Below are 22,389 nucleotides of genomic sequence, written 5' to 3'. Positions count from 1 at the left end.
GTGTTGATTATCTGTTGTGCTTCTCACCACTGGCCGTAGCGGTGAGCTCTGGCGCGGGGAGCATGCTGGCCTCCCCGCCGTGCGGCCGTGTGCTGAGCGAGGCCGACACGAGCGTGCACGTTTTCCCCAATCACAGCGTTCCGCAGAAGTCCGACTCCTTCTTCAACCCACGCATGAAGCCCAACCGGTCAGCTCTACTCAAAAACACAGATTCCCCCTCCCCCCCCATAGCCTTAACAGATTGTTGGGACAAGTGCTCGAAGCGAGCACTTATGAAGGCTGGCACGGCACACGAGGGGATGGGTGGCCACCACCACACCCTGCCACCTTTGTCTCCCCAGTGGCAATGTTGACACACCACACCAGGTATCCATTTGAGTGTGAGTCGATCTAGGGGAGGCCCAGGACCCATTCAGATAATTGTCACTGGTGTTTGCCGTGAGCAGGAATCGAACTTGGATCACAGGGTTCGTAGCACAGCGGGCTAACCGTTGCACACGTGCACACACTGGGATACGATGCTGTAGTGTGTCTAGCACCATGCCCGGCCGCTTTTGTCTCTCCAATGTTCATATTTACACAGTACAGTACGTGCATTGTCATTAATGGCTGAATCAACCTTACAGAGGCACAGGACTGGTTCATATAACACTCAATACTGATATTAGTCATAGCCAACAATATAACTTAGGTCACAGGGTATAGCAATAACCACTATGTCATCACAACTCCCAATTGGTGATGGGGCAGTTGTGGAGAGAGTGGAGAGTTTCCCATACCTGGGCAGTGTGTTCATGACCGGCTCCGGTTGGGCAGCAGAGGTCTCACTCCGAATCAGTCAAGCGGCATTATCTTTTCATCGGTTGCGTAACGCTGTGTGAAAGCTACCTGGTCTGTCGCTCCGCACGAAGCTTCAGGTCTTCTCGGCCACAGTCATTCTCTCTCTTCTCTACGCTTGCGAAACGTGGACCCCCCAAATGGAACATCTTCGCCGATTAGAAACAGGCTGGCCTGTCTACGATCCATCCTGGGTTTAACCAGGCTGGATTGTGTGAGGAGCTCACATATTCTTGAAAGATCTGGACAAAGTCCCATCGGTGAGCTCCTCCGCCAGGCAAGGCTGCGTTGGCTGGGTCATGGAGCCCGCATGCCCAGCCACCACATGCCTGAACAGCTTTTGTTTGGCCAAATTGAGGGGGCTAAACGGGCGTGGCACGGGCTAGAGAAGAGATGGAGTGATGTGGTACAGGAGGATATGGAGCTGATTGGACTTGCCGATGACTGGTACCAGCGATGTCAAGATAGACTTCTGTGGAGGAGGCTCGTGAAGGACGCTACTGGGCAGTTGGAGGCAGTCGCCCTCCAACAACAACGGAGGGGGGAGGAGCGACGCTCACAACAACGAGCGGAGCGCCGGGTGGCTAAAGCACAGCAAGTTAGCACAGTAGGGGGCACAGGTGGTGCATCAGCCACTCATCTCGGTCATCTCAGTCAGTCGACTCGTGGCATCTGGGTCTGCCCCGTGACCTCCTGCCAGCGGGCGTTCGACACCTCACGTGGCCTCAACCTGCACATAGCCTGGCACAAGCGTCGTGGTGACGTCACCACCACTTAGTGGCGAAATTCGGTTGTTGTTGTTGTAGTATATGGGATCCATGATATAGATACTGTTAAACTAGTATATAGGAGTATGTTTATGAGTTAATAAGTAGTGTGTTCAAACAGTTAGTACATCGGGCTGTGTGTGTTGTGTGTGTTTGACTGGATTAGAGGCTGTGTGTGTTTGAGTGTTAATGACTTAGGAAGCTGTGTGTGTGATTGTTCGTGTTGGACATTGCACTGTATGATTGTTGATAACCAGAGGATTAATGTGTGTGCGTAGTACAAAACACTGTTTTGTATGATTGTTTTTCACGTTAGGTGCTGTGTGTGAGTATTAACGACTTAAAGGCCGTGTGTATTTGAGTGTTAAGGACTTACAAGCTGTGTGTGTGTACGTGTAGCAGTACATAGGGCTGTGTGAGTGTTGCTGACCCAGAGACTGCGTGTGTGCTGCAGGCAGCTGGTGTTCTGTGCCCTGGCAGCACTGACGCAGGAGAGGAAGCCCCTGGCGTGCCTCGATGCGTTTGGAGCCACAGGTGGAGCCTGGTCAATGGCTGGGAGGCTTCAATGACTCATTTGACTAAACAGAGCACAGACAAAACAATACCTTTGCTAACCATGCCTGGAGGTGGCTATTGCCACTCCCCCCACCCACCCACAAAGACAAAGATCCCCCTTATCGCTTTAACGGCCTGTTGGGATAAGTGCTGTTAGTAACTACCTATTCACCCCAGCACGGCGGCCGCATTTGTTTCCTCGCACAGTGTGGTGACCACTATGCTACCGCTCCCAATTAGATCAATCACTTAAACACTCACCGACCTATACAATCAATTACCTACCCACTCATCCACCCACTAACTGATCCACTCGCCAACCAAACCACCCTATACTCACTCATCCATGAATTTATTCACTCGACCACCCACCCATTCACCTGCCAAGTGACCCGCACGTGCGCACACAGGAATCATGGGGCTGCAGTGGGCCAAGCACCTGGGCAGCACGGTGCGTGTCACCATCAACGACGTGTCGGAGGCGTCTGTGCGAATGATGGAGGAGAACTGCCGCCTCAACGGGATGACGGTGACGGAGTCGTGGCCGGACAGCGATGAGGGTGGCGAGGAGGTAGAGGGTGAGGGCGAGGCGGAGGACCGGCTGGTGGAGGTGACGCAGTACGATGCCAACGTGCTCATGCACCTACGCGCTTTTGACTACATGTGAGCACAACCGACTGTCGTGGGCACACACACAAAATGACAAAGAACCCCCATACAGCCTCAACATACTGTTGAGGCAAGTGCTGTTAGTAAGCACCTGTGAAGGCCGGTAAGGCACACGAGGGGGTGGATGGCCAGAACCACGGCAGGCTGCTTTTGTCTCCCGAGTGACAACATTTACACATTGCACCAAGTACTCATGTGAGGCTGAGTCGATCTAGGGGAGGCCCAGGACCGGTGCAGATAAACGTCACTGTTGTTGGCCGTGAGCGGGAATCGAACTCGGTTCACTAGGTTCTTAGCGCAGCACGGTAACTACTACACTACCGCTCCCGATTGCACGAACTCACACACAAATGCACCTCCACTCGTGTACAACCGTACACACTTAACGCCTCGGTTTTCCCAACCAATATGATTCACAAGAGATTTTTGGCCTCACGTGACCTTATAAAAAAAATCACTTATCAGTTTAACATACACACGTTATGCATACAAATGCCTACACACACTCGGATCTCTTAACGCACCTGAATCATAGCCACCAGACCACGTCAGACGCCGGACCTCTAACCCCGTTCCCGTTTGCTCGACAGCCACCTGGACCCATTTGGCACGGCGGTGGACTACCTGGACGCCGCGTTCCGCAACGTCCGCAACCACGGTATCGTGTCCATCACCAGCACGGACCTGAGCTCGCTCTACTGCAAAGTGCCTAACGTGGCCTTGCGCCACTATCACTGCAACCTGGTGCGCACAGAGTACTACCACGAGCTCGCCGCACGCATGGTGCTCACGGCCGCCGTCAGGTAGCGCAGTCAAGCTCCGTGCTCGCGCGTACACACGCATACACGTCCCGTATAGCGGTGCAGAATGTGGGGAGCACTTGCCCTAACGGTCCGTTAAAGGCTATATGGGGGATCTTTGTCTTTTGTGTGTGCTTATGCAGGGCGGCCGGTCGCTGCAACAAAGGCGTGGAGGTGCTGCTGGCCGTGGCGCTGGAGCACTTTGTGCTGGTGGTGGTGCGGGTGCTGCGCGGGCCCGGCCACGCGGACGAGTGCGCGCGCCGCCTGCGCCGCCTCGTGCACTGCCAGTGGTGCGAGGAGCGCGTCTTCGCTCCCGACTCGCACATGCTGAGCGGTACACGCAGTGGCGCACGCAGTGGTGCCATTCGCCCCTCCCACATCACTCGCCCCTTCCCCCCCCCCCCTGCGTCGCTCGCCCCCCCCCCCCCCCACGTCATTCACCCCCCCCCCTCCTCGTCGTTCACCCCCCCCTCCTCCCCGTCGCTCCCCCCCCGCATCACTTGCCCCTATCTTCCCGTGTCGCTTGTCCCCTCTCCCCCCCCATGTCGCTCGCCCACTCCCACCCGCATCACTCGCCCCCTCCCCATCTGCAGCATTCCCCCCCCCCCCCCCCACGTTTCTCGCCCCCTTCCCACCGCGTCTCTCGCCTCCTCGGCATCACGTCACCGCATCACCGCCTACCCATGCCGGCATCGAGGTTTGGCTCCGCTCGGTCAAGGCGAGCAGTGAGTAGACTTTTGGGCGTTTTCCACCAGGGTTGCTCTTCCTCACAGTCAAGTCCTCACAACCCCCCATGACTCGCAGTGCGGCGCTCCATGATTGCCACACGGTGCGCAAGTGGCCTCATCTGTATATCAAAGAACAAGATTGGTAAACCTAAGAAGGTGCATGTAGGGGGTTGTGAGGACTATCGGTCATGGCACTAGACTTTAAGTTATAACGTCAAAGTGTTATTTTCACTGAAATGAACATTTGATGGCAATCATATGCATTGGTGACCCTGAGAACATTGAGTGGCACCGGGTGCTGTAGCTTGTGCATTATGTGCTGTCGCCATGTGTTCAGAAAACCCCTACAGTGTGCTGCCCTGCGACTGCCACAGCAGCATGCCAGGACGCACCGCCATCGAGCTGGGCCCGATGTGGTGAGCATCACTCCCACCGCACACCGCACGTCCAGACACCAGGGTGTGCCTGTCACCATGTTCACCCGCCTTTGATATTTACACACTGCACCAGATACTCACAGTTGTATATTCCAGCCAATGCAATGCTTCATAATTTCTAAATAGGTGTGTGGATATATTTCACCAGGTAAGATCCAGCTGATAAAAACATCTATTTTACAAAGACCTCAAAAGGTCATCACGGTCTGTTACCATTAATTTATTTAGCTGTATACCTCAGCTGTTGCGGAATTAACACCCACCCATCAATATCTGATGTTACAGTCGCCGTCCATCTGGCTTTATGTCTTCCCTTTAGTCTCAGACCTTTTGTTTTCCAAACTAATGTCTGTCTTGGGGACTTGCACTCCCCTACCCTGCACGCACGCCTCGACTGGTCAGTTGGACAACCTTAAGCCAGACGGTGGCATTTTTTAAGACCTTAGTTTGGTCTTAAATGTAGAGGTCGTGTATTGACTTTACACAACTACAGGATCTAGCAGTGGAAAGGAAGAGATGGCAAGGTGTGATGGTAATCATAAGCGTTGCCAGCATTGGCCTCTCGACCTGCAGTGAAACATTCCCACTCTACTCGCATTTACGAGATTGCGAATTAACAACACAGTCGAGTGTTCACACGGTCCATCATACATTTGAGGTCAATACAATGAGTACCATTTTGTGATAGGTCAACATTGGTTGTCCTGTAGGGATTAGCCCCGACCATAGAAATTGTCAATAATAACTCATATCAACCAATGGGAATGAGTGCTGTCAAAATCTGTCCCAAACATGAAACCACTTGGATATTTAACTCCACATGCTGAAAAAAACTCTCATTCTCTTCCTCATGACCATCGACATCATTGTTAAAAAGCAACTGAGCAAGCAGGCCATGTGGGGCGAGGGTGGGTGTTCCAGTTACACTAAGCCCTGCTACATACTCCTGCCCTCCTTAGCACTCAGTACTCGCACAAATACTTCTGGAAATTCATCATTGCGTGTCGCTGGTGTGTGTGTCTTAGTATTTGTATCTGTATGTGTGAGTTTGTGTGTGGCAATGAATATCTCAACTGGCCCTGGGCCACCTATAGGTCGGCTCAGCCTTAAATGAGTACCTGGTGCGGTGTGTAAACATCAGCACTGGGGAGACAAAGGCGGCCGGACGTGGCGCTGGCCGCACCTCCGATTTCCCGCACCTCCGATTAGCACGGTTGGCTTACGTACGGTGCGAAAAAAGTCAAACATACATACACATATACATGGCCACCCACCGCCTCGTGTGCCGAGCAGACCTTCGTAGGCACCCGCTACCAGCACTTTTCCCCCTTACAGTCTGTAAAAGGCTGCACGCGGGGGATCTTTGCCTTTGTTCTTCATGTGCGTGTGTGCGGTGCGGGGCAGGTCCGGGAGTCTATTCAACAGCGGCTTCCTGCGGCGGATGCTGTTCGAGGCGGTGCAGCACGAGGTCGAGGATGTACAGCCCCTGCTCAAGACGCTCGCGGGCGAAGCGGAGTGCACCAACGTCAGGAAGTACGCCCTCACCAACGTGGCCGCCCACACCAGCCAAGGTCGGTCGCTCTAGCACGGCTATGAAGTTGCAGTCAACGTAAATACAGTGGTTCTTCGGTTTACGATGCCATTGTTTTAGTCTGGCTACAAATTAACAAAGTCCATTATGAATGCAAGATGTACTAAGTGCTAACACAATATAACTCTCCGTCATGTTGTTCTGCACGATGTCCGAACATTTCGCTTCCTCATGCTGGAGCAGTGAAATGTTGGACCTCATACCAAACAACACGCGGTACAACCCGAACGCGCATCCGAGCGCTAAAGAGCACAATCGCGAAACCCCAAGTTGTACAAAACGAATACATTAATAAACACATACATGCTGTTGATTCAGCTCCAAAAACAGATTCAATAAAAAAAACATTTAAGTCCACCAGCGTATGGACCTTGTGCACCACTGATTTTCAGTGGAGTGTTTGACAGGCCTGTAACACGTGAGCTGTTACTGTGTGGTGGTGAGTGTATCCGGTCGCCGTAGCCGCTGCTCATGTGTAACGTGTGGTGCCCGTGCTCGCAGAGGAGAGCGGTGTGGTGATCAGCACGACGTTGTCGGCACGGCCGACTTCCGAAGGCCTCGTCCACTCCTCCACCGACTCCATGGGTGAGGCTCCATGGCCGCATGGTTACCTCCAGCCTGTGCGTGTCACCTCATAGTGGCGACACACTCCTGTAATACGGCACTGTGGAGGCAGTGAGGGTTAATGGATTGCACGAACTCCCAAACTCACTGGGCGATGAGGTCGCCATCTCCTGGCTTGCCAGGGCATGATAGTAGCACAGCAAGTTGTTTAATTTCCATCTGCATCTCATCTGTATAGGCATCGAGTGTTACCCCCCTCACACGCGTGTGTTTTCTCCCGGTACTGCCTTTTTTTGGGGGGGCCATGTAAATAATTCAGAATTGGGAGGAGGAGGAAACCACATGAAGAGTTAGGGTGGGGATATATTTTTTTATAAGCATGGAGTATGTGATGTAGATAAATGTAGAGGAGTCTCGAACAGGCGGATAGCTTCAGCAGTGGTGGAAGTGCCAGACATTGGTGGCAGCAGGATTTGAGGAAAGCTGAAAGCAAGGCCAGTCGCAGCTGACATTTTGGAGAAAAACTATAAAAATTATTTCTGTTTTGGCCATGAGAATTGGTGAAAAAGCTGTTTCTTTCAATCAATCACCCAATATTCAAGTCTCTTTTTCAAGGGTTTGAAAAAAGTAATTATCTCCATATTCAAAGGAGTGTTTAATGTTACTCATCTCCACTAGTGACCTTTAACTTGTGCTAAAATTAAATATTTCTGTGAGGATAGTCTAAACTACAGGATAATAACTGTGACTTCCCACACAGTGGAACTCTCTTTCTTGATCCCAAATAAGAGGATCGACCCCAACGAGGATTTGATCTTGCAAATTTTCAAGATTGATTTGAGTTGCCACATGAAGTGCTGCCCAGGCAGGTTTTAGGGCATTAGCGGCACATAAACATGTGCTGTGGACCAAATTTGTCAGCATGAGGTGCTTAGCACAGATGTTTTGTTTGGATGTGTGCAATTTACAGCACTGGCTTTAAGGTCACCAATGCAATTTCCAGCACACACCTCAAGGTTGTTTGAGCTCCAACACTCTCTCGTTTTTGTTACGGTACGTGATTTTGGTGACTTTGTGAATATAAGACACCCTGTTGATTTTATAAAAGCGGAGGAGATCTTGCTAACTGAAGCCACACTCGTGCGCGGTGTCCTGTCAAGCTGGCCATGGCCTGGTTCTTAGGGTATTCATGTAAATGCGCGGTCCCTGCTTGATTTTGTTCTTTGCAGGTAAGAGACGATCGGAGGAAGCGGCCGGAGGTGCCGGCAAGAGGCAGCGCGGAGACGGAGGCTTCTCCACTGAACATCCGCCGTTCTACTACAGCATCCACCGGCACAGCATCAAGGGCATGAACATGCCAAAGTGAGTGTGCAACAGTCTCCCACAAGTCGGCAAATTAGCAAACGTTGTTTTGAGAAATGCTCTTCAGAGCTACTCCTTCGGGATGGCCATGGCGAGCGTTCGCCACCGTGTTAGAGGCCAAGCCAGAGGCGAGGCGTAACTAGGCACGTGGCCCTTAGTGGCGCTAGCTAATTGCTATCATAATGGCGATACACAGTACCCCTGAGCCACCTCCGCCACCGCTCAGGGCATTGTTGTTGTGATTTGAATTGTCCTCGTGCCGCCCTATGAGTGACGCCGGGCCTGGTCCCCAACCCCCAGGCTCAACCACTTTCTGGCCAGCCTGACGGAAGCCGGCTTCCGGGCGAGTCGCACGCACTTCGACCCGACCAGCATCCGCACGGACGCCACGCTGCCGCAGATCAACGCCGTGCTGGTGCAGCACAGCCGGCCCACGCACAGCCAGCACGCGCATGGCCTGCCCGTGCCCCCCGTGCAGCCCGCCAGCAGTTAGCCCGTGCAAGCGAGCGGGGAAATAGATGGGCAAGGGTGTTTGGCAATCTAGCCGGCCGTGCGCATGAAGCCTGTGCGCAGCCTAGGGTTACACAGAGCAGGTAACGCACACTTGTGCATGCACAGCGAGCATGCCGGTAGAGGATATGCAGTGCACTCGCAAAACTGGCGAGCACGCAGCTCGTCATTTTACACAGAGAGCCAGCGTGCAACTACGTCAAGAGACGCAAGCAATCACTATGCAGCTACCGTTTATAGACAACAACACAGTCGCAGCATAACCATACCTGGGTGTGTAGTCACACACAGACAAACGTATCCTGTTTATCCTATGGGACTATCGGGGAAAAGTCATTTTCGTGATCATCTCATTAGGACTAGTATGGAACATGAGGAGGAGGGCATAGCCAGCAGCAACACTGTCGTTTATTTATCAAGAAAAACTTGAAAGAACCTTAAGAGAAGACCCCCTTTTAGAAGTGTGTCCCTGCATTGGGATAATTTCATCAAGGAGTGTTTAATGCTCCTGGCTAGAGTCACTTCCCCACTGGTGACACTGACAAACACCCGACCACGTACTCATTCTTTGGACAAGTTAGAGACTCAGGCCAGGATGAAATATCAATTTCCAGTGGTGTTTTAATTTGCTAAGAATTTAACCTGAGTTTCTTAGACTGTAGCTATTATGAGCTATTCGTGTGCTCCCACTCCCAAAACGTGTAACGTCTGTTACACGCGTCCATTCGCATGATCATAACGCGCAACTCTTAACAGCATCACCGCCTCTGTAACGTTTATGTTGATTGGTGTGACTATTGTAGCATCGCCGTCTTCAACAAAATGTGTAGTATTTAGAGAGAAAATAAGTCTGGTTCATTCAGGTAAATGTAGCGTTTATTCTGACACATTGTTGTTTTACATTGTTTTAGAAATGCATCCACACCAAGTAACAGACGCCTTGACAAATGTGCGTTGCTAACGCGACCAATAATAGTCCAATACACCTGACCGTGGTGACCCTTATGTCGGCCTTTGGAAACAAAACTGGATAGAACGTGATACATTGGTCATATGTAATTTATTTTGCACACAACATGGGTGAATTGTTGTTTAAAAAAATTATAATAACCACTTTGCGGTGGGTGATAGTGGTTTCCACATCTCCCATTGTGATTGGAGGATATAAAACACGCACACGCTCATGATCACAAATGGGCAGGAGTCGGCAGTGTTTTTTTTCCCTACCTTGTCTATTGTCCCTTCAGTTGGAGGGCGGGCGTTGTGGAAATCCATCGTGCGGTCAACATTGAAATGTTTTTGTACAAATCTTTGATGAGGCTGCACGTTGACAATGCACGATTAACAAATATATTAAGTCATGTCAGATTTAGCAGCTGAGCCGGAGTGTTTTTATGATTTGACTTTTTGCGCTGGTTCTGTACGTTGTTTTCTACTGACTGAGACGAATATGAATGTAACAAGTTGTTTTGTTTTCATTTCGGTTGCAATGTGTTTGAAGCTTGGCACATTGTAATGTTAATGGACAAGCGCTAAACATAGTAAACTGTTTCCATGATTATCAGCATTCGGTGCATCAATAAAAAAATTCTAAAAAGGAGAAATGGAAGTAACATGAGTGAAGTAGCCATGAAAACTGAAACCACCTCATTGTGGGCAAATTCTCTTGGGGTTACAATTAGCACGGTTAGCTACGTACGCTGAGAAATAAGTTCACCATACATACAATGACTTATGGCCATAGTAAAAGTCCTTTATTGCTTTCACGTAAGCACGTGTGAAAACAAAACATGCACAGATATATTCAGTGAGGATCGATGCTTGTTGAGTAACCAGAGAAATGATACTGAAGCCTCGAGTGAGCAGAGTTAACGCGCTTACATTTCTTCATTATTAGCCTGCATCAATCCGCTGCTGGATGAAGGCACGTGAACTGAATTCAATTTATTGCTCCATCTCCTCGGTGTACGTTTTTCTCGGACGTTTTTATCCCTTAGCAGCCACTTCATTATCATTCTTGACTGTCGTTCATCATCTTTTTTAGCGACGCGTTCTGCCCAAGCCCGCTTTCAATTTTGATGTCATTAACCTCGGAACAATGTTGATTTTTTTGTCGATGATGGAACCTGTAAATACATAGTAGGTGCACAAACGGGCTCGGTGCTGAGCCAGTAGCAGCCAGCAGTTGTGTAAATGTAATACAATTAAAGTACATTCGAACTATTATGCATATCGAAGTGGGGGGCAAACTTCACGGATTTAATTTCTAACCAATAACCACCGGGAACTATTCACTCATAGAACACCCCCCCCCCTACCCTTCCCCAGACTTTGTAAAGTGTGGCAGAGTCCCGGCTTGGAAGCCATCAGAGCATGTTGCTGCTACTGTTACTGTTGCTGCGCAGGGCGCTGAGGATGTCTATGGGGATGGGGAAGATGATGGTGGAGTTGCGCTCGGCTGCGATGTTGTTGAGCGTCTGCAGGTAGCGCAGCTGCAAGGCGCCCGACGACTCCCCGAGCACGATGGCCGCCTCCTTGAGGGAACGCGACGCGTTCATTTCCCCCTCCGCCGACACAACCTGCCAGTTCAGGGAAGGCGGGAGATAATGGGTCCGATTTGACTAGAAATACGAGGTCATGGTCCGGCCCTGCGATTTCTTGGGTCATACCACCGCTTGGTAGAAGCAGCACCACCCACTGAGTATAATTGACCCATTATTCTACACTGGTTAGACGACTTGTACTGGTAGGAACCTCCTGGTTACACCAGCCCACAGGGGATTATTGTGTCCGTCGTGCAGGGAGGGGCTGGGTGGGGATGGAGACGCTGGGTTGGGGAGGGTGGGGTGTGGAGGGTGGGGAGGGGCTGGGTGGGGAGGGTGGGAGGGGGCTGGGTGGGGAGGGTGGGGGGTGGGGCTGGGTGGGGAGGGGCTGGTCACCCCGTGGTGCCCTTATAAAACTCAACGTTTAACCTACTCATGCCGGCTTGTGCCCGCCCTCACAGTCGGGCATATTTGCGGAATACACCACGCCGCCGTTGACCCTGGCCATTGACTGAGCAACCCAACGTTCCTACCAGCTCCCTCCGTAGGAATGTGTTAGTGCCCATACTTTACCCCAAACATGCGCAACCTGTCGATTAAACTGTGTATATGCATTTAAGCTGCTGGGCGGACGGAGGAAGAGTAGGATACTTGCCCCAATGTTTTGACTGCTGCGCAAGGAGCTTGAATCGAACAGGCGACCTCTGGATTGGGAGTCTAGTCTGCTAACCATTAGAACCACGAAAGCGTCCTGACAATTGAGAAAAAGATGGCCCCAGAAATGAAGAGATCAAGCAGACGAGAATGGTGCCCATCTCATACAAGCCGAAAAGAGTCGAAGTAAGACGGCCAAGGCATTTCATAATAAAAGCGGGAAACCAAATTGGAAGAAAAGTGATGAACATGGAAGCCCCAAGGTGGCCTAGAAAGAGGTGGTTCAAAGTGGTGAGCCAGGATACGAAGGAATGTTGGAGTGGATGGGGAGATGGCCCAGGACAGGAATGAGTGGAGAAAGAGAAGCAGGATGGCAGCAGACCCCCACATGAGGAGGACAAATGGTGAAGGTGATGAAGCCTAGAGGGCCCCATCGGATTCTAAGAGCATCCAACATAGACAGCTGCCTACGAAAATAACAGGGTTGTGGTTCACACAGCATTGAGTGGCATGGAACATTGTTCCAGTGGAGAGCCCATTACACCCTTAGCCCACGGGGATGATGTATTGGCTCGCCAAGCCGGGCGGTGTTACCTTGGCACGCGCCTCACGGATCGCCTCCGCCTCAGCTGCCATGGCTCGCTGCATTTGCGGTGGCAGACGCACGTCCTTGATCTCCACACGCTGCACCTTGATGCCCCAGGGCTCCGTCGCCTCATCTAGACTTGTCTGTGGGGTGCGATAATAAGGGTGACATAACCCAGCGCGACTACTACTACCACGTCTGTTTTTTAGGTTGTACAGCATGCCGGACAACACTCGCTACAACACAAACACATCGGAGAAGCGATCGCTGTTAATAAAAAAAACAGCACTGGCCACAGTTGGTCCTGGGTCAAGTAAAGTTGCTGCCGTCGCAAACGATAAGTCGATGGGTGGTGACTCATCTCCATTTACGACCCTGAGTCAGTGGTGGACATTATACCTTGCTTCTCTACAGCGTGGTGGCTGTTGTCTCCCGCGCAGTGGTACCTACTCTAGCAACCCTGAAGCGATGTAGTTGGAGCTGAGATGACCCCTAACTGGGATTTCAAGAGCACTTCAGGATGCATGGCACTCGTGGTTTTAAGAGCCGTCTTAAACAGCAACTGTAAAGCCATGAACATGGGAAGAAATTACATTCAGTAAAAATACGATATACATATCTCGAAGTGTTGCATAGCAATCAAATATTTACAATTTTTAAAGTCATTTCCAATAATAAGCATGTTACATTACGTCAAATTAAGCTAATTATATTTAACAATTGACAGCACAAAACAAAAAAACTCCACCTGTGTCAATAACGGTGCCTTAAAAAAAAAGATATAATCGGACAAAAATTATCAATTCTTCAACAGAATCACAACCCCTTATTGTGATGAGCCGTAAGATCACTGGGAGACAGCGATTTGTTGCATGTCCACGATTAAGAGTGCTGCATTTCTTTATATGCAGGTGACGTTCAGTCTGCCTCAATCCTCATCTCCATCGGTGACCCTAAGCCAGCCGTGGGAACTCCTGTGCCGAAGGCCCCTCTGAATGTGTTTAAATTTCTGCATCCTATTCTGTTTCTGTGCACTTGGGACCGTCAAGGGGCATAGTCCATGGCCTACTCCTTTAGATCAGCTGGCCATTGTAATAAGAATGGTAATAAATAACTCGCAGAATTTTCACTTGCCCGAAGGCAGCGACCCTGAGGTGTGGAGCCCAGATCAGAAATCAGCTCAGTTCAAGTTAAATAAAAAAAGTTTTTTTTTTAGAAGGCGCTTAAAGGTAGGTAGTCGACTTTCCTGAACTATTTTGACTACTGTTGCCCCTTTTCTCTGCTCGTTTAATTAACATGAACACGTGATGACAGGTCCCCAAATGAAAATCGATTCTTACTCACGATCGATGCATTTTTTATAATTAAATAATGCACTTTAGTTGATCATTTGATGCATCCTTAAATGCCTGGTAATTGTAGCACTGTAAATAGACAAATGCACGTGATCTCAGTCGATCTACTGCTGGATGAAGGCCTCCCCACTGTTGGTCGTGGGGAATTTTTTGACCGTGCTTCCCCACGCTGGTCATTATGGGTTTGTGAAGAAAGGGGCCCAGGACCCAGTTCAGATATCACTCGCTCCCGATGTCAACCGCGGCTGGGAGTTAAAAGTGAGGTCGTTGGGTTCATAGTGCTGAGCACAAAAATAACAGCACGGGCACAGCCAAATGTACATTCCGCGGCCTCTACAATGGGAAAGCAAAGACAGCTGCTGGCCTCCAACCACTGCAATGTGCCATCGCTCTCTGAAGCATCAGGGGGCCAAAGGGGGCTGACCGCCCCCCCCCTCCTCCCCTGCCGGCCCCCCACATGGCTAAAGGCTCAGCTCACCTGTCCCCCTCCCACTCCCGCCAAGTTCGTCTAGTCGTCAAACAAAAATGTTGGTTCAGAATTATTACATTGGACATCGCCGCCTCTCCTAATACGCATGGCCGGCGAGAGCGAGAGCCGAGTGCCCTGGGCACACTTGGACACGAGGTGTTCCATCTCCAGCGCTCATCCAGGTGAATTGTTCCAGTAAACAATACATGTTTTACATAGTTGCCCATAATCTTCAGCGTTTAGCATTTGTTTTAACGTTTGCATATCGTTGACTGTGCCATGCGCTCCCAAAGTTGTCACGCCACAGTTCCGATGGATTGAGCTACAACAAGGAAGGTGGGTGGCAAGGAGGCTACTGGTGGCATCGGTGACTTTCGGAGTGGAAGATGGGAGCCCTCTGTTCAGTGACAAATCACGGCAAATGCCATCAGCGTGGCGAGCGAACATCGATCATCCGTCTCCCCGGTCTCCAGAGCAGCAGCAGCAGCAACAACACAAGCCGAGGCTTTGAGCGCCGATGACCTTTGCGGCTTGGAGGCGTGCACCTGCATACTGCGGGCGATGACCTCTCGCTCCGACACGATGTCGGAGAGGCTGCGGGTGCCCAGCACGTTGCGCAACGCCGTCTGCGCGAGCAGCCGCGTGGCGCCGTCGGCGTAGACCACGTTGGTGACGGCCGCGGTGGCATCGTGCACGCGGTAGTAGACCACGGCGTCCACGGCCACCGTCACCGAGTCCCGCGTCAGGATCTGCAACGAGGCGGGCGAGGCCGCCGCCTTGAGGGGGTGGCGACGCTGCTCATCTGCGCTACCGCGGGGGCAATCGGAGTGTCTGCCGCGCGGTTTGCGTGGTTGTGGATTCGTGCGCATCGAGGGGCCGTCCATAAATGACGGCACGCGATTTTGGACGATTTTTGACCCCCCCCCCTTCGTCACACGGCGTCACAAAAAGTCAGACCCCCCCTCAAATATGACGTCACAAAGCTCTGCCCCCCCCCAAAAATAAAACATGCTTCAAATCGCTTTAAACTATTGTCATTGTAGTGCGTATTTAATTTGGCGCTGCACTCTGATGTTGTAGGAGAAAACATTTATTTAAAAGTGTATTTAATTAAGTAGAACGTGTTGTCTATATTTATTTAAAGTTGCGCATTTTTATGTGACGTCACATTTCTCAAACCTCCCCCCCCCTCGTCACACATCGTCACAAATGTCTGACCCCCCCCCCCCCACCTAGGTGCGTGACGTTATTTATAGACGGCACCCGAGCCGACGGATGCACAGGGGCACAAAGGCAAAGATCCCCCACATAGCCTTGACAGACTGTTGGGGCATGTGCTGTTAGCGAAAAATCAACTATGAATCATATTGGTCGTGAATGCCTGTGTGTTAAACCCACTTTTTAGTTCTGGAAACAGTTTCAGGAAACTGGGTTAGTCACACATAAAGGGAGACTTAAGGCGCCATAGTTTTATTTGGGGCATTAGAGAGGCACCCCACCTAAAGGTTTACTGGCATTTTTAAAATGTTTTTTGTGGGTTTTTTTAAATAAATAAAAAACACGCGATAAAACTGTTTAAAATATAGTATAGCAACGTAACACGAGTTGAAAATGTAAGTAGTTCTCGTCTTTTTTTTATCTATTCCGATAGAACCAATTGATTAAGAATTGACCTTAAGTCAATTTAAAGTTTATATGGGGGCGTGGGGGGGGTTTCTCCTCGCCCCTCTAGAGAAATAGGATCTCATTGGTCGATTCAACTGCCCTCCTCCCATCAAATCGATTTGAGCCGCCAGCCTAGGTGGAAGCCTCCTTGCTGACTCAAGAGAAGCAGAAACCGGGCCGAGCCTCACCTCCTGGGGTGGAACGTCAAACGTGACTGTCCTCATGTCCACCTTCACGAAGGTGTCTATGCAGGGCATCACTAAAAACAAGCCTGGCGCAGGGGGAGTAAATAAATCGGATGCATTTCAATGACAATCCTCGCACAGCATTGTTTAAGAGAGTTCATTCTCGAACGTGATTGCTTTGTCAGTTATCGCAGTTGAATTTTAATCCTGAACGGTGTGTACAGTATATTATGCAGTGACTTGTGCCAAACCGTTATCCATGTATATTTCAACAGTCCTGGGCTTGCTTTGGTCAAAGTTCAAATAACTAGGGAATCTTACACTCACATTTTGACATTATCTTCGGCTAGATTTCTTCACCTCCCTCATCTGGCTTCTCATCGCCAGCAGGGTCAGCTACAAGATCACCTGCCTGTGCCACCTCGCCTCTACTTTCGGCCGTCCATCACTACGTCTCCCATCACTACGTCTCATGGTGGAACTCTCCACAATAGCAGCAGCGGCGCGACTCGCAACCTCTTCCTCCCCCTCCTCTCCCTCTGTCTGCAATGGGGCCAATCATCCCACTTCACATTCGCGGCAGCGTTCAATCTGAGCTGGGGCCAGTGCCTGAAGAGTCACGGTCATTTATATCCGTGAAATATTGTGCGCCAAGTATGGCCAAACCAACACTCGTGTCCAACACATCGTGCGGAGGCCTTCATCCAGCAGTGGAGTGAAAAGGGGATGTAAGCTATGTGTGTTGCCTCTTTGTCATTAAATCTGAAGCGCGCTCGTATAACGTGTCAAAGTGTTTCTCAGTGGAATGACTAAGGCTGATCATGATTATGATTTCCACTTCCAAATACGACTGAGTGAATGTTGTTGCACTACTCAGCTGCTGCTATAAACTTTTCCACTCTCTGAAGGAGATTTGGAGCCTGATTCATGTCCTAGTGAAATAACAGTTTCCTCCACTTATTGTATGGAAAAAGCATCCACATTTTTATTTTCCTTCAGATGTGGCTGTTTTATTTGTATTCAAAGAAAAGCCCTTTACGCCAATGCATGGATCGGGCTGTTAGTATCTTGAAGCATATTTAATATTATGATGATGAAACTGCAACAGGGATTTCACAACCAAATAATATACGTGAAGTCATCTCCTTTGGGTGGCTATGTAGAAAATGTACGTGTGTATGTTGAACTTCTTTCGCACTGTATGTAGCTAATCGTGCGAATCGGAGGTGCAGGGCAAGACACTGATAGAGTCACAGCTGGTATTTAAATAAATCTAAATCTGTAAAATAACCCTTCTCGATACCAACAAAATGCATGTTCGTGCAACGTAGAGCGCCCACGCTGGGCTTTGTTCATGGATCATCCAGGACGAGGCCATGCTGGACGGCGCTGCCACGCGGACCTCACCGTGGCAGGTGCTCGGATTGTCCGACGCGACCGACGATTTCGAGGCAAACAAACCTGGCCCGATGGCTCCTCCAGGCAATAACTTGCCCAGGCGAAAGACCACGGCCCTCTCATACTCCCTCACCACCTGCCGATCGACGAAGAGACGATACAAATCAGTCCAGTCCAGCTTCAAGGTTTGTTAAGCACACGGGGATAAAGCGAATGACTATTCTGTTGATTTGAAGCTTTCGTGACTGCAGGAATCCATATTCTTTAGTTCTTTCGGTAAAGTCACGTAGGTAGAAAAATAATAGATCACGACGTTTCGATCGCAACACAAGCAATCATCATCAGCAAGACAACTTGCTGTGGTTGTCCCACCTGATGACGATTGCTTGTGTTGCAATCGAAACGTCGTGATCCATTATTTTTCTACCTACGTGACTTTACCGAAAGAACCAAAGAGTATGACTATTCCGTTTCACGTGAAAATAAACATGCTTCAAATCGCTTTAAACTATTGTTATTCTTCTTCTTGGTTTACCGAAAGAACCAAGAAGATGAATCCCTGCAGTCACGAAAGCTTTAAATCGAAACTATTGTTATTGTAGTACGTATTTAATGTGGCGCTGCACTCTGATGTTGTAGGAGTGTTGTTATAACAATTAGTGTTGTTATAACAATTCTATAATTATTTAAAGTTGCGCATTTTGATTTGACGTCACGTTTATCAAACCCCCCCTTCCTCGTCACACATCGTCACAAATGTCTGACTCCCCCCCCCCTAGGTGTGTGACGTCATTTATGGACGGCCCCTATTTGGGTCTTTAATGCAAATGCCTATCTCATCTGCACGGTGGAAATGTGTGCACATTGGTAGCGGTGTGCGTGTGACAAACTATGTGACGCTGAGTGTCTGTGTAAGGATACAACCTAAAAGCGATGCCACTATCAGGTTGGGCCCACGATGACGAGCGACTACTATTTTAAGGGCGTTTCGGAGTTTTAATAAAAGATTGTCCTGCTGCTGATCACACATACATGTTGAAGAAAAACAACACAGACACAAGTGTTCCAACCGAGTTTGTTGGAATTTAAGGATAGCTCATGGATGGATCCGCGACCGACCTTGAGGCAGAACCAGACGGAGAGAGGGAAGGTCAAGATGATGACGACCATGGAGAGAATGCCAAGCAGCTTCTCGCAACATCCTGTCTTCTCCAGCCTCTTGCCATCGCTGTCCCCTGCGCGACACACATAGCTCATTTGTTCAACGGATTTGCTCATCATTCCCTCGCGTCCACGTCTTCCTCCTTATCCTATTTAATCTACAAAAGGAAAATGCCTTGACTTTCTCTTGACCACTCACGGAGCCCGGTGCTTTTGCTTTACAGCTATTTAATTATATTATCATCATGATTGCGAATGTCTGGGTGTGACAGTTGCCATTAGTTTCAGAGGTTGTACGTACAATAATTAGAAATAGTTTACCACAAAGTCGCAGTGCAGTAATGAAAGTTGGTAACGTAATGGCAGTGGAGTATGCCGGATATCCAAGTCACGTATCCGCGCCGATCAATGAACGGCCCACACCCAGTGGAGTATTTGTGCATGTTGTGTCATCTTCTTTACATGATTATATCTCTCACTTTTCATACATCGTCTTTTCCTCAGTCGCCAGTGAGTCCCTTAACATCGTAGATCGTCCTTCAAAACATATACCGAGACAGAAGAGTCGTGCTGGATACAGCCACATTTTGCAAATGTGATTAGTAACTTTGATCTTTAACTGTGTATCGATATTTCAACGTTTACTTTCCATTTTATTGAGGGACTGAGTGTTACAGTATCTTGGTGTGGTCTGGGACTGGTTTGTTTTTGTTATTGTTGTTGCCTTGCCCAAGCTTGATAAATGGAACTTATATAAGTAATTTATTCTTGATTTATATTTAGTGACTTGCTTACATTTTTCTCTGTTTTGCACTACCATCGTTTTTGTAAGTATTGTTTGGCTGTTGTAACTTGTTGACCCGCCTATGCTGGACATCTGTAAAAAAAGTGCTCCATAGCTTATCGGATTCCTCCAGTCTAAAGAAAGATTCTGATTCTGAGTCGGATATGCTACGGATTGTGCAATGCTTCAATAGTGAATACCGAATTAGTGCGCTGTGTAAGGCTTGGCTTGCTCCACCATACATCCAGGAGTTGGTTCAGCTACACCAGGCGTCGGCAACCTTTCAAAGAAGAAGAGCCACTTTTTGTGTTTTTGTTTTTGACCAAAATAGTTCAGAGAGCTGCATCACACGCAGAGCGACTTGTACACAAAACACACACACAGCAGATATACATACGGCAGATGACAACACACATTCTCACTTAAACAAAATAGGTCATGCAATAAACTGCGTCTATTTAAATTTTGACTTAAAGCTTTCGTGACTGCAGGAATTTATATTCTTTTGGCCTTTCGGTAAAGCCACGTAGATAGAAAAAATATAATGAAAATAATAACAATATCACGACGTTTCGATCGCAACACAAGCAATCGTCATCAGGCGAGAGCTGCTGAGGTGCTTCAGCAGCTCTCGTCTGATGACGATTGCGATCGAAACGTCGTGATATTGTTATTATTTGTTATCTTTTTTCTATCTACGTGGCTTTACCGAAAGACCCAAAGAATATGCGTCTATTTAGTTTTTCCCCCCTTAGTTATTCTTTAACAATAATAGACATTTCAACTGTAGATTTTGTGGTCACCAAGACATTCCATCGTGGCCAATTCCCTGTCGCATTGAATACATTTTCTTTACGTAAAATTATGTTTAATATTTAAGTAAAAAAACGACTGCCCGCAAGGCAGCAGCCAAAGAGCCGTAAGGGGGGGGGGGGAAGCCAAAGAGCCGCAGGTTGGTGACCCCTGAGCCCACACGCTCCGCCAGTGGGAGCCTGAGATCCACCGACCGTCCTCCCCCACCCGATAAGCGTATCGTGCTCCAGGCTTCAAACTTGGGGGTGACCGTCGCTCTTTTGTCTGCACGGCGCCCAGGCTTTGGAATTCCCCTGCCCTTCGAGGTCAAAAAATCGCAGTAATGGAGACTTAAGGTGTCCCGGTTGAAGACCCCATCTAAAAAATGGCCTACTCTCTCTTTCATTCTCTATCTTGTCTTCTCAATCCAGTGTTCTTCGTAAATTTTCAGAGGGGGTCACTTTCACCAAGCTTGGTGGTGTTCATTCGGACGCTGTCTTTCCGACAGCCCTGTTCTTCACCTGAGGACGGCTGCTTGCGTTGTGGCCGAAACGTCGTGAGAATTATATTATGTTTAATATTTTTTATTTTATTAGTTCCCTTCTACGTGACTTTACCGAAAGAACCAAGAAGAGTGTGAGGGCCGCCACACATTTGAAACCATTGGGGTTTGACAGCACCACGATACCGGGGGTGTTTTCACGTGTTGTGTATTGTCGGGGGCCGCACTAAAGGCCACCATGGGCCGCTAGTGGCCCGCGGGCCTTGCAATAAAGAGCACCCCTGTCGTCTATTTCTCCCGAGTTACTTCCCTTATATTTCACTCCTTTATATAGATGGCGCTCTGAGATCCATTGTTTAAGGGCACCTTTAAATCTAATTCATAATTATGAGTGGATATGGTAGTTATTGTCAGGGTCTGATTGGAACTGTGCCGTTGTGAGAATGGCACTCGACGCTTTTCGCCAGGCTTGAGTTACACGCTCTCAGGCTGCCTTTCCAAAAATACACCCAACATTTCTCCCTGCAACAACAGCAGCAGCAGGACACTTGCGTTTTGCAAAGATAGAACTTGTGAACGCTCGTTTTAAAAAGCAGACCACTACCCAGAGACACATGATGAACATGTGTGACAAAGTTAACGGTCCACGTTCAAACCATTTCGTATTTGTGGGGGTCTACATTTATAATCATAATACCATCGAAATGTAAGCTTTATTTGCCCCCATTTTAATTTCTGACACATGTAATGTACTTTACACGGGCAGATGATGGCCGAAGGAGACCACCACACGCTGCATTATAACGTGATAACAATTAGACGCAACAGTCCAGCAGCAGGGAATCAAATTATTTGGTGATGCTGCTGCGTTGGCAGATGTATACTTAACAACAACCTCATACTCGTCAAAGACGCTGCTTTAAAATACAACAATTGACAATGTTTCGGGAAATAGCCCTTCTTCATACTACATCACGTGCTATTGAATACATATTTGGTATAGATTTGGTTTGTTCTTTTAAGGCAGTGTTGTTGACCAGTGTGTTAAGCTGTGAATCAGGTCAGTCAGGTAAACGCACGTTTACATGATTCTGTAGCGAATCCATTCTATTAAAAAAATATAATCAAGATACAACATAGGTACAGCATAGAATAATATACATTCAGTCCAGTATGGGACAGCATGCTTCTCTCTTAGCACTTCCAAACACGTTAACTACCGTCGCCACACGAACCACACTGCAGGTGAACTCCGTCTGCTCCTACAGACCGCGCACTTAGCCACACCTGTGATGTTCATGTTGAGATGTTGGCTCGCTCTTATACAATGGCCCTCCACACTGCTGCTCACGGATCTGAGTTGTACCCACTCTCGATCACTGATCCGGTCAGCTGTAGCCGCTTTATGCGTGCGAGTAACTCTCTCTCTAACCAGGGGATTGCCAACAGCTCCGCATACAAGGCAACCCCGACAA

The 22,389-nt window shown here is 49.0% G+C and overlaps 2 protein-coding genes across 3 annotated transcripts in view; one reads left to right on the top strand and one right to left on the bottom strand.

Annotated features, from left to right (window-relative positions):
• The window catches only part of TRMT1L (tRNA methyltransferase 1L), a 19,709-nt gene extending 9,285 nt beyond the window's left edge, over positions 1 to 10,424 (top strand). For both annotated transcript variants that reach the window (XM_078603565.1, XM_078603566.1), the window contains exons 7-16: positions 40 to 187; positions 2,059 to 2,138; positions 2,570 to 2,822; positions 3,419 to 3,631; positions 3,772 to 3,962; positions 4,694 to 4,772; positions 6,198 to 6,364; positions 6,886 to 6,969; positions 8,178 to 8,310; positions 8,611 to 10,424. In XM_078603565.1, the coding sequence (XP_078459691.1) occupies positions 40 to 187; positions 2,059 to 2,138; positions 2,570 to 2,822; positions 3,419 to 3,631; positions 3,772 to 3,962; positions 4,694 to 4,772; positions 6,198 to 6,364; positions 6,886 to 6,969; positions 8,178 to 8,310; positions 8,611 to 8,803 (1,541 nt within the window). In that variant the 3' untranslated portion in view covers positions 8,804 to 10,424. The remainder of the gene's footprint in view (positions 1 to 39; positions 188 to 2,058; positions 2,139 to 2,569; positions 2,823 to 3,418; positions 3,632 to 3,771; positions 3,963 to 4,693; positions 4,773 to 6,197; positions 6,365 to 6,885; positions 6,970 to 8,177; positions 8,311 to 8,610) is intronic.
• On the bottom strand, positions 9,679 to 22,389 carry LOC144724441 (stomatin-like). The gene is made up of 7 exons (XM_078603567.1): positions 22,202 to 22,389; positions 18,795 to 18,910; positions 17,739 to 17,811; positions 16,281 to 16,363; positions 14,973 to 15,176; positions 12,612 to 12,746; positions 9,679 to 11,399 (listed from the first exon to the last, which is right to left on the bottom strand). The coding sequence occupies exons 1-7, from the start codon at positions 22,212 to 22,214 to the stop codon at positions 11,187 to 11,189; spliced, it is 837 nt and encodes a 278-aa protein (XP_078459693.1). The 5' UTR covers positions 22,215 to 22,389; the 3' UTR covers positions 9,679 to 11,186.

Source organism: Lampetra planeri, chromosome 20 (genome assembly GCF_965212315.1).
Source record: "Lampetra planeri chromosome 20, kcLamPlan1.2.h2, whole genome shotgun sequence".
NCBI lineage: Eukaryota > Metazoa > Chordata > Hyperoartia > Petromyzontiformes > Petromyzontidae > Lampetra > Lampetra planeri.
The sequence above is the reverse complement of the archived record's forward strand: the minus strand, read 5'-3'. Positions and strand labels throughout refer to the sequence as shown.

What these genes read in the sequence shown, in the direction of transcription:
- LOC144724441 (XM_078603567.1), bottom strand. An exon ending in CCGTCTGGTTCTGCCTCAAG is followed by an intron (nt 17,812 to 18,794) that starts GTCGGTCGCGGA and finishes GTCGATCGGCAG; the next exon opens with GTGGTGAGGGAGTATGAGAG. An exon ending in TGGAGGAGCCATCGGGCCAG is followed by an intron (nt 16,364 to 17,738) that starts GTTTGTTTGCCT and finishes CCCCTGCGCCAG; the next exon opens with GCTTGTTTTTAGTGATGCCC.